The following is a 15,009-nucleotide window of genomic DNA, read 5'->3' as shown; positions in this document are numbered from 1 at the left end:
ATATGGGGTCATGCAATTTTACATGCTGCTGCATTGATTCGCATCAGACCAAGTGCAAGTCATAAATATTCCCCCCTACAACTTGCTTTTGGTCAAGAGCCAAATATTTCCCATCTTAGAACATTTGGTTGTGCAGTGTATGTTCCAATTGCGACACCACAACGTACAAAAATGGGTCCTCAAAGGAGGTTGGGAATATATGTTGGATATGAAACATCTTCAATATTAAGATATATTGAACCTATGACAGGTGACGTTTTTACAGCACGTTTTGCTGATTGTCATTTTAATGAAACATTGTTCCCTAGATTAGGGGGAGAAATGAAAAATAAAGAAAATGATGTTTCATGGTGTGAACCTCAATTAAAGTATCTTGATCCTCGCACAAAAGAATGCGAGACAGAAGTTCAAAAGATAATGCATATACAAGAACTTGCAAATCAATTGCCTGATGCATTTACAGATACAAAAACGGTGACAAAATCATATATACGAGCAGTAAATACTCCAGCTCGAATTGAAATTCCAAAAGCTGGCAATAACGTCACTCATGAATCTTTGCCACGTCAGAAACGTGGAAGACCAATCGGTTCAAAGGATAAAAATCCTCGAAAAAGAAAATCAGCTGATAATGAAGTAAAAGAAAGTGTTCAAGAAGAACCACAAATCAGTACTCCTATTGCAGAGGAGATTGATGATGTCAATACAGAAATTGCAATCAATTATGCATATTCAAAAATATTATGGAACCGAAATGAAATGAAAAATCTTGATGAGAAATTTTCATTTAATGTTGCATATGACATCATGAATAATGATGATGATCCAGAACCAACATCTATGGTTGAATGTCAAAATAGACATGATTGGGCTCAATGGAAAGAAGCAATACGAGCTGAATTAGAATCACTCAATAAAAGAAAAGTTTTCGGATCCATCATTCTCACTCCTAAAGATGTGAAACCTGTAGGATACAGATGGATTTTTGTCCGAAAAAGAAATGAGAAAAATGAAGTTACAAGGTATAAAGCTAGACTTGTAGCTCAAGGTTTTTCTCAAAGACCGGGAATTGATTATGAAGAAACTTATTCTCCTGTTATGGATGCAATTACTTTTAGGTACTTAATCAGTCTGGCAGTTTCTAAAAATTTAGAAATGCATCTCATGGATGTTGTGACTGCTTATCTATATGGATCACTTGATAGTGATATATATATGAAGATACCTGAAGGATTTAAGGTACCAGAAGCATCAAATGCAAAACCCAAAGAAATGTATTCGATTAAATTACAAAGATCTTTATATGGGTTAAAACAATCGGGACGTATGTGGTATAACCGATTAAGTGATTACTTGATAAGCAAAGGGTATACAAATAATCTTACTTGCCCTTGTGTTTTCATTAAGAAAACAACATCCGGATATGTGATCATAGCTGTTTATGTTGATGATCTTAACATCATAGGTACAAATAAAGAGATCCATGAAGCCATTCAACTTCTAAAGAAAGAATTTGAAATGAAAGATCTCGGAAAAACCAAGTATTGCCTTGGTTTACAAATTGAGCATATGCCTAATGGTTTACTTGTACATCAAACAACATATACTGAAAAGATTTTAAAACGTTTCAATATGGACAAGGCAAAACCATTAAGTACTCCTATGGTTGTTAGATCACTCAATGTTGAAGCTGATCCATTTCGTCCATGTGAAGATCAAGAAGACATTCTTGGACCAGAAGTACCATATCTTAGTGCAATTGGAGCTCTTATGTATCTTACAAATTGTACAAGACCTGACATTTCTTTTGCAGTTAATTTGTTGGCAAGGTTCAGCTCTGCTCCTACCAAAAGACACTGGAATGGGATCAAACACATATTTCGATACCTTCGAGGAACTACTGATTTAGGATTATTTTATTCTAACGAATCAAAACAAGATTTGGTTGGTTATGCAGATGCAGGTTATTTATCTGATCCACATAAAGCTAAATCTCAAACTGGATATGTATTCCTAAATGGAGGTACTGCAATATCATGGCGTTCTCAAAAACAAACACTTGTTGCTACATCGTCAAATCATGCCGAAGTGATTGCATTACATGAAGCTACTCGAGAATGTTTTTGGTTGAGATCAATGACACAACTCATTACTGATTCTTGTGGACTAGAACGCGATAAAAGTCCAACAACTATCTATGAAGATAATGCAGCTTGCATAGCACAGATGAAAGAAGGGTATATCAAAAGTGACCGAACAAAACACATACCACCTAGATTCTTCTCATACACTCAAAATCTCATTAAGGACAACCAGATTGAAATGAGATATGTGCAATCTAGCAAAAACTCTGCTGATCTTTTCACGAAAGCACTTCCAACTGCTATTTTCAGAACACACGTTCATAACATTGGCATGAGACATGTTCAAAAGATGTAACAGCTGAAGCGATGTCTACTTGAGGTGGAGTCAACTCCATGCTGCACTCTTTTTCCCTTAGCTAAAGTTTTTTCCCACTGGGTTTTCTTTAGCAAGGTTTTTAACGAGGCAGTAATTTATAGTTGATCTTCAACAAAATAAAATTGCTATCCAAGGGGGAGTGTTATAATAATAATAATAATATAGATATGGATAGTCAATTTTGGTGTATACATATAGTCAATTTTGGTACACAAAGTATGTATTTTTATATTGAGATTTTAGGCTATAAATACTCATGAATGCAAGCATTAAACTTGCACCATTTCTCACACTTACAAAGTGTTTCTTTCTTTCTCTCCATTATCATCTTTGTTCTTACACTTCATTATTAGTATTCTAAATCAAGAATCAAACCACTAAAGGTAGTTATAAGCCTACTGAATTATAACATCAAGAATCAAACCACTAAAGGTAGTTATAAGCCTACTGAATTATAACAAAGGGAAAGGTTATAGGCTACAACATAAAACTTATATCTCTGTAAAATACCTATTATAGTTCCCACATCCAGTCAAGATCAAGATTCAAGATATTAATAAAATGAAAATAAAAATACATGCCCGAAAAGCAAGTATAGCCGAAATAATAAACCTAAACGATGGTTATGATGGTAGAGAAGGGCGTAAACTCAGCTATACTAGTTCTGGGTAAAGAGAACCACCGTTACTTTTAGAATAAAATAGTATACGCCTTTTCGGCTTGCCTCATATCATCATCATACTTTAATAATGGTATAGAAGTGTTGCCCACTAAGCTGAGGTGGACGATGATGTGGAGATGGTCGCTCCGTTGTCCTTATGATCGCCAAAGATACGTTGCCTAAAATCAGTCACCATCATAGGGAGACCTTTACGAAGTGGCACCTTTGGTTCCCATCCAAGAAGATCCTTTGCCTTGGTGATATCGGGTTTCCTCTTGTGTGGGTCGTCCTCTGTGTTAGGCTTAAACTCGATCCTTGCATTTGGATCAATTGTCTCTTGAACAACCTGCATAACGATGTAAGAAATACACATTCATATTGAAGCGATCACGACATCATATAGCAGATTGGATGGTTCATTACAAGGTTGTAAAAGTCGTGGGTCGGGGAAAAGTCAGTCGGGACCTTTTTAAGGACGGGTCAGTTGAATCGAGGGACGAGACGGGACGAGTCGGACATTGACCAACATTGACTTTTAGTAAAATACTCCGTATAAATTAACCTTGATATATTACACAGAGTATATAAACAAAAAACATAAATATTTCAAACATAGATATATGGCACAAAATCTAATTTTAAAAAATAGAATTTTTTACATAACTTTGACTTTGACTGACTTTGACCGACTTTGACCTGACACAGTCAGACTTTAACCCGACTTTTTAGCATCAGCACACTTTAAGGCGTTTTTGGGCGACTCGGGACGGGCTAGTCCCAAACCGACTCGGCCGACTTTTACAACAGTGGTTTATAGCCTTTATTTATATAATTTAGGAGTATACCTGAGCAAGTTCAAGCATGGTGAATTCACCAGGGTTTCCAAGATTGAACGGTCCAACATGTTCACCTTCCATCAAACGCATTAAACCCTCGACCTGTGAATTAGCAGCAGATCGAGTTACGGCAATAAGCACTTCAAAATTGAATTATAAATTGGAGATAAAACAATAAGAGTTGTTTGTAATGTTTTTGAAAGAATTTATGACACACAGAGTTATTTACATAGGGCCAGACTGTCCACCCACATGGTACCTTGAGGTTGGTAAACATGACCCACAACAAATTTATGCAATTGAACCATATCAGTTTTCACTACACACACGCCCTAGTGACACATTACATTAATAATGTTATGTATCAATTTCTCGTCTTTAAATCGTACCATCACCGACACCTTTCACCTTTCAGGTGATGTCATCATCTACTATACATGGCATCAAATGTTAAGAGTTCAATTGTTAATCATATGTTTAACTTGGATGTTAACAAAGTAAATAAAAAGGAACTATGTGATCCCAAGTCTCCAAATAATACTAGTAATAATAAAAGAACTAAATCATTTAAAAGATAATTGATTGCATACTAATGGCTATCTCAAACATCAGCCAACTGACTGAGAAATCAAAATCAACCTTTTAACAAAAAAATTTCGGTTATCAAAGAAACACAAATTACTATATTTGGGAACAGAGATGACATAGTTGGGTGAACCATACAAATTCTTTTTTTTACTTCAAATAAATAGACATGAGTGAGTGGTATGCCAAAAACAGACTCATTATGACAATTAGGCAATTATATTAGGTGAAACATCATACAGTTCCAAACAGAGAGACCAAATAAACATAATGACAGAAAACAATTATAAATCATAATATAAAGGTAACTACAAATTTGTTAAAGAGACAAAGAAAGACATAAACTAACCAAATCCGAAACAAATTGGAAACTTCTTGTTTGTTTTCCATCACCATAAACAGTTAAAGGCTCTTTTCTTAGTGCCTGCATTATTACCAAACAAATTAATCACTATCAACATAACCAAAAATAATTACTTATTCAATCAATCATTACAATTTCAAAAATATCATTCAATTATTCAATCAAATAATTCTTAAAGATTAAAAATTGATCATGACAGAAAACCCACCTGAGCAACAAAGTTACTAACAACACGCCCATCATCAATGCACATTCTAGGTCCATATGTATTAAATATCCTGGCAATCCTCACCTACATTACAAAAACACAATCAAAATCAAATCTTTAAACAACCCCATTAATCAAAATTAAATCTTTAAACAACCCCATTAATCAATATTAAACCTTTAAACAACCCCATTAATCAAAATTAAATCTTTAAACAACCCCATATATCAAAATTTCAAATTTCACCTAATCAACTGATCAAGTACTAATCTTTACTACACAAAGTTACAAACCTCAACACCAGCTCCTCTATGGTAATCCATAGCCAAAGTTTCCGCAGTACGTTTTCCCTCGTCATAACAACTTCTGACACCTGTCCAAAAATAGCAAACTCAATCAGATCTAACATCAGCACATCACCTACCACTAAAAACTATACCGCATTTTGGGGTTAATTTGTCCTCCAAAAATAAACTTACCAATAGGATTAACATTTCCCCAATAAGTCTCAACTTGAGGATGTTGCAGGGGATCACCATACACCTCACTAGTACTCGTTAGCAAAAACCGCGCACCTACTCTTTTCGCTAACCCTAACATATTCAATGTCCCAACCACATTTGTCTTGTAACAAAGTTAATCAAGGACTCACAATACTTATATAACTAATAATCATAAACCATAAACATTAAACAATATTAATCATAATATAAGTATCTAAACGACAATTCTGAAGCTGACACATGTCCTGATGCATTGCATTTACTTAAAATGCATAAAAGTTTGATAATTTGATAAATCAGAGCTTATAAAAGATGCATCAGAACACAGACAGCTTCAGAGTTCTCGATCTAATCACAGAATTAAAACTTAATTATTGAAAAAAGATAAAATTAATGAATAAAGTAAATGAAGGATATAATAGTCTTGACAGGATTGAACTTATAATGAACAGGTGAAGCAGGGCAAGCAAGATGATAGATCTGATCAACTTCAAGTAGCAAAGGTTCAACGACGTCGTGTCGTATCAATTCAAATCTAGGGTTTCCAAAATGATGCATAACATTATCTTTATTTCCTGTAAAAAAATTATCAACAACAATCACACTATCTCCTCTAGCAATCAACCGATCAACAAGGTGACTTCCGACAAACCCTGCACCGCCGGTAACCACAATCCTCAACCCCTTCCGTTTCAACCCTAACGGAATCTTACCGCCGGAGTTCATCGATCCGAATCCATGACGGAAAACCGGCCGTTGCGGATTCAAAATCTCGGTGCCGGAGACAAAGTAATCACCACGGTAGTTGATGGTTGTTCCGGCACCGGAGCCGGAGCCGTAGAAGAGGGAGATGAAAACGGCGCCGATGAGAATGCCGATGAAGATGAAAAGGAGACGTTGTTCACGGAGGATGTAACGAATTGGACGGATGACGGAGAGCCATGGTTTGTTAGGTTTAGGGAAGTATTGATCGGAAATTGTTTGAGATTCGTGACCTCGGTAGGTTAGTTCAGATCCCATCGGAGAAAAATGGAAATGTGGTGGGGAGTGGTGGAGGGTGTGAAGGGGGAGGGTTATATGTAGGGTTTGAAAGTGTGTCAGGTGACAGGTGGCGGTGGCTTCAAAAGTCCGGCACGTGGAAGAAGAGTGTCACGCGCTTTAGGTTGGGAGGCGCGTGCAATGAGGTTTTGTTTACTTGAAGAGGTTTTGTAGTTTTAGACTGGAACTTGAAATATGGGCAAGTGTATGTAAATTTATGGTTTGCTTTGATTAAACTTAAAATCAAATTTAAAATCAAAATGAAATTGAAATTATTATAATGAATTTTTTTAATTATATATACTTTATTTTTTTAATTTTATATATAATTTTTCTAGCGACATCTTAAATACTACGTATTTGTTTAAAGGTGATACATCCATCACTTAAATTGATAAATCCACCAAACTTGTGTACATTTTTGTAAAACTCCCTGATTAAAGACGATTACTTCTTTTACAAATTGACCGGTCCGAATTTTCAGAATCTGAGTAATTCAACGTAGGTTAATGGGTCAAAATCGAATTTAGTTGGTCAAAGTCGAATTTAGTCAGCCAAAATCGATCATAGTCAATATTGGCCAAACATTAATATGAAATTAAATTAGAATTAGATATTAGATTGTTTGATCAAACGAAGATTATGTCTGTTTCTGGATAATTATATTAACGTTTATATATATGTTTTAGATTTTTTGTGTATTTCGCAAATATAATTTGAAATTTATTACAACAACAACAACAATACCCAATCCAACGAAAGTTATTAATTAAATGTATAAAAAACTATATCTGATTACTCTTCGAGTTGCCGATTACTCTCTCAAAAATCCTGACCAAGTACTCTCCTAGTAGCGATTTTTGCAACCTTGCTTGTGCCTTAAATATTTGTGTTGTACAAATATTTATTGAACAAATGTATTGCATTTATCAATTTGAATTGTGGATATATTAACGTCCTTTCATAATTATTACTTTAAATAATAAAAATAATTGTTACGTACGAGATTTTTGTAAACGACTTCATTTAGACTTTATATTCTTAAGTGGTTAATGGTGTAAAAAAGTAATTTAAGCGATTTATTATTTATGAAAAAATTATTATTTTTCAACTTGTTTACGTTTTTATATATTAAGTTTCATAGGATTTATTATTGTACTAGTGAAATGACTCGTGAAATCACGGATTTGTTTAAACAAAATAATTTAATGACATGTTTTAAGTATTAAGTGAATGTAAATGTTAAAATCGTTTATTTTAATAACCCGTTTGACTAAGAAGCCTGTCGTTGTTTTTACAAAGTCGTTGTTTTTACAAATATATAGAGACATGTATTTTCACATACATATGTAACGTAATTAGATTCGTAAAAAGAATCCATATTTGAATATTAATAATATAATAATTATAATTATTATATTAAAAGTAAATAATAATAATAATAATAATAATAATAATAATAATAATAATAATAATAATAATAATAATAATAAAGTTCGCTCAAAGTTAAGTATTTATATTTATATGTTTAATAATAATAATAATACTTAGTAATAATAAATGCCTTTTAAAATTTTTAGAAAATTAAAATTACAATTTTAGGAGATATTAATATTTTCTTTTATAAAAGATTTCGTATTATTTTTCTAATTAAATTAATATATAATTATGACATCATCATTATGAAAAGTAAGGGTAATTAGTTTAATGATGACATCATCATTTTAGAGCTATATATGACTATATAGATTAGGTGAGCATAAAAAATTTTATTATATATATTTAACATCCAAAAAGTATTCATTGTATTATTTTTTACTATTTTTAAAAAGAAATGATATATTTTATAACTTTCAAACATACAAAGATAAAAAAATTATCATATAATTTTAGTAATTCAATCAATATATAAAATATTTAAACGTTATCATACATAATAGTGTGTGAAGTTCAATCTAGTTTGAAAATTTTAGTATTTCAATTTTGTTATAAAATATCTAGATTGTGTTATAAAATATCTAGATTGGATGTTAATTTTATTATTATTATATTTCTTGCATAGTAATATTTTATACTATAAATAGACATGTATGGTAACCATTTAAGGTGCACCATTTATCTTGAAATATCAATATCAATATTTCTTCTCTCTTTTTCTCTCTTTGTTCTTGTAACCATTAAAGGTAGTTATAAGCCTACTGAATTATAACACGTTATCAGCACGAAAAGCTTAGTGTAATTAAAAGATATCTCAAACGATCACGAATCACTAATCAAGGTATGAAATTATTAATAATTTTCAGACTCGAATATATCAAATTTTGGACTACTAACATTTATATTTATGTTATTTAAGTTATATATGGTCGGTTATACCACCTGAATTATATTTCTGTAATCTAACTTTTACTAACTTCACTAACATTTATATTTATGTTATTTAAGTTATATATGGTCGGTTATACCACCTGAATTATATTTCTGTAATCTAACTTTTACTAACTTCACTAACATTTATATTTATGTTATTTAAGTTATATATGGTCGGTTATACCACCTGAATTATATTTTCTGTAATCTAACTCTTATTAACTTCACTAACATTTATATTTATGTTAATAAGACCTCATGATTGTACGCAACACGTCATTTGACAACACGGTACTTTATGTACGCAACACGTCATTTGACAACACGGTACCATGGGTCGAGATTAATTCCGATCAATACGAATACGACGGGGTCTTTATATGTTATCTAACATTTATGATTATTTATGCAATTAATCATTATTTATTTCATGCATACTAATGTTTATTCTTAAATTTATAATTTTAAAAGTTAAAATAAAAAAATAGTTTGTATTTTTATTAAAAGTAAATCTTAAAAGTTAAAATAAGAAAAAGTAGTTTGTACTTTTATTAAAAGTAAATCTTAAAAGTTAAAATACAAAAAGTAGTTTGTATTTTTATTAAAAGTAAATCTTAAAAGTTAAAATAAGAAAAAGTAGTTTGTATTTTTATTAAAAGTATATCTTAAAAGTTAAAGTAAGAAAAAAAAAGGGGATGGTAAAATGGAATAGTTTTTTGTCAAAAATGAAGTATTGAAAATGAAGTGGTCTCCTTCTATAACTAAAAAAAAATATATACTTTTATCAAATGAATTTTTTTGTGGCCGACAATTTCAAACACGAGTCCGTGTTTAGTTTATCAAGAATATCTCTTGCTTTGGTGAAAGGTCACGATCACGATATCAGGTGTTGTGGAAGAATTAAAAAATTGGTCAAGTGGCCTTTTAAAAACTAGAAAAAAAATTTAAACAAAAAGTTTTTTTTTTATATATTTATAATTTACGGGTAACGTAAAAAAAAAGGAAGTTTTTTTTAAAAAAAAAACAAAGAAAGTGTTTAAATGAGTTTTACAGAAAGGGGGAAAGCAAAGTAAAAAAAAAACTTTTTCCCAAACAAAGGTAAATGAAAGTATGACTTAATACAAGAAAAAAGTAAACATCTCCTAGACGTGATAAAATCTATCAATGATAAGTATTAGACTTGATGAGCTAAATGTGACAAAAATGTTTCAACATGTCTTATGTTAATTTTCTAAAATAAGTTATTATTATTCCGAGTTTAACACATATACATATGTTAATTAAAAACAACCTTTTTGTTCTTATGTAGTGTTGGGTTGCAATTTTGGTTGTATGCCATAATTCCATCCAGTAGAGTGACAATAGAAAACTTTTGATGATAATCAATAAAAAACTTTTTTCCAAACTTGTCAAATGTTTTGTTAAAAACGTGACCGTTGAAAAAAGGAGGTTGAATAATAAAACTTAAAAAACAAATTATTTTTTTTAAGAGTGTGCATCAAAATGGCCCGTTTAATAATGGGGAGTAAAAATATAGTCAAATTGTTTCAACGAACAAGGGTTCAATTGGATGTCTCTTAAAAAAAATCCGCGGGTACGGGTGATGGATCCAATGGATCCGCATCCACGACTCGCGGGTGCTATCCCTAATTGTGACAAGTACAAATCAACTAAAAGTCTAAAAAATAAATGCTCTTATAGGGACCAAATGTTCACAATAATTGCCTAAGCTAGATATGAAACAAATAGTTCATAAAAAAAAAAAAAAGGTCGTTGTGCGTTTTCGGGATGATAGCCGAAATACACTTACAAAAGTAGGTCAGCCGTCAATTCTTTATGGCCATATCAACGTAGATCAATAAAATCATTTATGGTTTTGATAAAAGATTAATTAAAAATTAATTGTTTTTTGGTCTTGGATTCTCGGTAACAAAAGCAAAGGTTGTTTTTGGTTGCCACAACAAACAAGACAGAGGTTGTTGACTTTTGTTGTTAAACATGGCACAAGTGAACAATAACAATAGATTATTGTTTTTGAAAAGAATAATGATGCGTTAATTTATTGTATAAAATAAAATTAAAGAAAATGGTTTTCATTGATGACTATGAACAAACGCAAACAAAGTGTTTGTGGTATTTGGTGATTAAAAAAAAAGTGCATCTAAAGCTTCTACTGAAAATAATATGCATCTAAAGCTTCTACTGAAAATTAATGTGCAAGGTACAACGTATAACTATATGGTCAAATTCATTTGAGCCTTCGGAGTCACAAGTATATGATGTATATATATATTACTCAATTAACAAAATAGTAAATCTAAATTAATTCATATGAATAGTAAAATGAAATTAATTAATTTACTATTCACATAAAAAAGCGCATATGATAAAAAGCGCATCGCATATGATAAGCGCATATGATAAAAAGCGAATATGATGAAAAGCACAACGCATATGATGAAAATCGCATATGATTAAAAGCGCATATGGTGAAAAACACAGCGCATATGATTAAAAGCGTATATGGTGAAAAGGATATATGATAAAAAAAAAACACATATGGTGATTTATAAAAAAAAAAAAAAAACACATATGGTGATTAATGGAAAGCACATATGGTGATTAATGAAAAGTATATTGTGAAAAAGAATCACAAATGTTTCTTGAAAGAATTCAAGGTAAGATATATGAACCAATTCATCCATCATGTGAACCATTTTGATATTTCATGGTTCTAATAGACGCATCTAGCGGATGGTCTCATATTTGTATGTTATCAAGCCGTAATATGGCATTTGCAAAGTTTCTTGCACAAATTATTAAATTGAGAACACATTATTCTGATTACACCATTAAAAGGATGAGACTTGATAATGCTGGTGAGTTAACATCTCAAGCATTTAATGATCATTATATATCTACAGGGATTGTTGTTGAACATCCAGTTGCTCATGTGCATACACAAAATTGGTTTAGCTGAATCAATAGATAAACGCTTACAGCTAATAACTAGACAATTGATAATGAGTACAAATCTCTCAATATTTATATGTGGACATGTAAATTTACATGCTGCGACATTAATTCCCATTATACCATGTGGAAGTCGTAAATATTTTCACTTAATACTTGATTTTGGCCAAGAGCCAAATATTTTCTACCTTAAAACATTGGTTGTGCAGTGTATGTTCCAATTGTATCACCACAACACAATAAAATGGTTCTTCAAAGAAAGATGATAATATATTTTGGATATAAAACATCTTCAATCATAAGATATATTGAACCCATGATGGGTGATGTTTTTACAGCACGTTTTGCTGATTGTCATTTTAATAAAACATTGTTCCCTAGATTAGGGGGAGAAATAAAAATAAAAAATAAAATGATGCTTCATGATGTGAACATCAATTAAGGTATATTGAACTCGCACAAAAGAATGTGAAACGAAAGTTTAAAAATAATGCATATGCAAGAACTTGCAAATTAATTACTTTATGCATTTACAGATATAAAAAAGTGACTAAATCATATATACCAGCGATAAATGCTCCAGCTCGAACTGAAATTCCAAAAGCTGGCAATAATGTCACTGTTGAGTCTTTGCCACGCATCAAACGTGGAAGATCAATTGGTTCCGAATATAAAAATCCTCGAAAAAGAAAATCAGCTGATAATGAGGTAAGAGAAAGTGTTCAAGAAGAACCACAAATCAATATTCCTTCTGCAGAGGATATTGATAAATGTAAATACTAAAATTGCGATAAATTATGCAATAGTATGGAACCAAAATGAAACTAAAATCTCTATGAGATATTTTCATATAATGTTACAATGACATCATGAATAAAGATGATGATCTGGAACTAAAATCTGTCATTGAATATACAAAATGGACATGATTGAGCTCAATGGAAAGGAGCAATAAGAGCTGGATTAGAATCGCTCGATAAAAGAAAAGTTTTCGGATCAATCGTTATCACTTTTAAAGATGTGAAACGTATGGGATACAAATAAATTTTTATCCGAAAAGAAATGTGCAAATGAAGTTACAAGGCAAAACTAGACTTGTAACTCAATATTTTCCACAAAGACCAGAAATGAATTAGGAGGAAAAATTATCCTCCTGTAATGGATACAATTACTTATTAGATACTTAATCAACCTGGTAGTTATTTAAATGCATCTCATGAATGTTGTTACTACTTATCTGTATGGATCACTTAATAATGATATATATGAATATACCTAAAGAGTTAAGGTGTCATAAGCATCTAATGTAAAACCCAAGGGAATATATTCCATTAAATCACAAAGATTTCTAAATGGGTTTATACAAACGGGACGTATGTGGTATAACCGATTAAATGACTACTTGATAAAAAAAAAGGGTATAAATATAAACTTATTTTGCACGTATGTTTTATAAAAACAATGTTCGGATATGAGATCGTAGTTGTTTATGTCAATGTTCTTAACATCATATGAACAAATAAAGAGATCTATGAAATCATTCAACTTCTAAAGAATTATTTTGAAATGAAAGATCTTGAAAAAACCAAGTATTACCTTGGATTGCAAATTGAGCATATGCCTAATGGTTTACTTGTACATCAAACAACTTATACCGAAAAGATTTTAAAACATTTTTTTTAAAGACAAACTCATTGTTGTTAGATCACTCAATATTGACACTGATCTATTTCATCCCTGCGAAGATCATGAAAATTTTAACAGATCGGAAGTTCTATATTTTAGTGCAATTGAGGTTCTTATGTATCTTATAGATTATACAAGATCTGACATTTCTTTTGCAGTTAATTTGTTGACAAGGTTCAGCTCAGCCCCTACCAAAAGACACTGGAATGGGATCAAACAAATAGTTTGATACCTTCGGGGAACTACTGATTTATAATTATTTTATTCTAACAACTCGAAACAAGATTTGTTTTGGTTATACAGATGCAGATTATTTATCCGATCTACATAAAGCTAAATCTCAAACTGGATATGTATTCCTAAATGGAGGCACCGCAATATCATGACGTTCTCAAAACAAACACTTGTTGCAACATCATCAAATCATGCCGAAGTGATTGCATTACATGAAGCTACTCGGGAATGATTTTAGTTAAGATCAATGATACAAATCATTATTGATTCTTGTGGACTAGAACGCTATAAAAGCGTAACAACTATCTATGAAGATAATACAGCTTACATAATACAAATGAAAGAAGAGTATCAAAAATGACAGAACAAAACATAAATGCTGACGAGGCGCTAAAGCTATAAACGGTCTTAACGGTCATAAGTTTGATGGAAAAGAATGGTATATTGGTAAGGCTCAGAAAAAGACTGAAAGGGAATAGGAACTGAAACAACGGTTTGAACAAACCATGAATGAGACTGTAGACAAATCACGAGGGCCAAACTTGTACATAAAAGATTTAGATGATACAGTTTCAGATGAAAACCTCAGATTTTTCTCATATACTCAAGATATCGTAAAAGACAACCAGATTAAAATGAGATACGTTCAATCAACAACTCTGCTGATCTTTATACCAAAGCACTGATAACTGCTATTTTCAGAACACACGTTCATAATATTGGCATGAGGCATGTTCAGAAGATGTAACAACTCAGGCGTTGCCTACTTGAGGGGGAGTCAACTTTATGCTGCACTCTTTTTCCCTTAGCTAAAGTTTTATCCCAATGAGTTTTCTTTAGCAAGGTTTTTAACGAGGCAGTACTAGTTATTCTCTAATAAAATTGTCATCCAAGGGGGAGTGTTATAAAATATCTAGATTGTGTTATAAAATATCTAGATTGGATGTTAATTTTATTATTATTATATTTCTTGCATAGTAATATTTTATACTATAAATAGACATGTATGGTAACCATTTAAGGTGCACCATTTCTCTTGAAATATCAATATCAATATTTCTTCTCTCTTTTTCTCTCTTTGTTCTTGTAAC

The 15,009-nt window shown here is 31.4% G+C and overlaps 1 protein-coding gene across 1 annotated transcript; it reads right to left on the bottom strand.

Moving 5' to 3' along the window:
• Positions 1–2,920: 2,920 nt before the first annotated feature.
• On the bottom strand, positions 2,921–6,823 carry LOC139877372 (UDP-glucuronic acid decarboxylase 2-like). Its single transcript, XM_071864796.1, has 7 exons — positions 6,035–6,823; positions 5,594–5,741; positions 5,408–5,487; positions 5,115–5,198; positions 4,892–4,966; positions 3,967–4,059; positions 2,921–3,467 (listed from the first exon to the last, which is right to left on the bottom strand). Exons 1-7 carry the CDS (start codon positions 6,635–6,637, stop codon positions 3,231–3,233), a joined length of 1,320 nt encoding a protein of 439 aa, XP_071720897.1. The 5' UTR covers positions 6,638–6,823; the 3' UTR covers positions 2,921–3,230.
• Positions 6,824–15,009: the final 8,186 nt, after the last annotated feature.

The sequence above is a fragment of the Rutidosis leptorrhynchoides genome, chromosome 11 (assembly GCF_046630445.1).
Source record: "Rutidosis leptorrhynchoides isolate AG116_Rl617_1_P2 chromosome 11, CSIRO_AGI_Rlap_v1, whole genome shotgun sequence".
In the NCBI taxonomy this organism is placed as follows: Eukaryota; Viridiplantae; Streptophyta; class Magnoliopsida; order Asterales; family Asteraceae; genus Rutidosis; species Rutidosis leptorrhynchoides.
This window is presented reverse-complemented; position numbering and strand designations above follow the sequence as displayed.

What these genes read in the sequence shown, in the direction of transcription:
- LOC139877372 (XM_071864796.1), bottom strand. Translation starts at nt 6,637, where the DNA reads ATGGGATCTGAACTAACCTACCGAGGTCACGAATCTCAAACAATTTCC. An exon ending in TTAGTAACTTTGTTGCTCAG is followed by an intron (nt 4,967 to 5,114) that starts GTGGGTTTTCTG and finishes GTAATAATGCAG; the next exon opens with GCACTAAGAAAAGAGCCTTT. An exon ending in TCCAATTTGTTTCGGATTTG is followed by an intron (nt 4,060 to 4,891) that starts GTTAGTTTATGT and finishes GCTAATTCACAG; the next exon opens with GTCGAGGGTTTAATGCGTTT.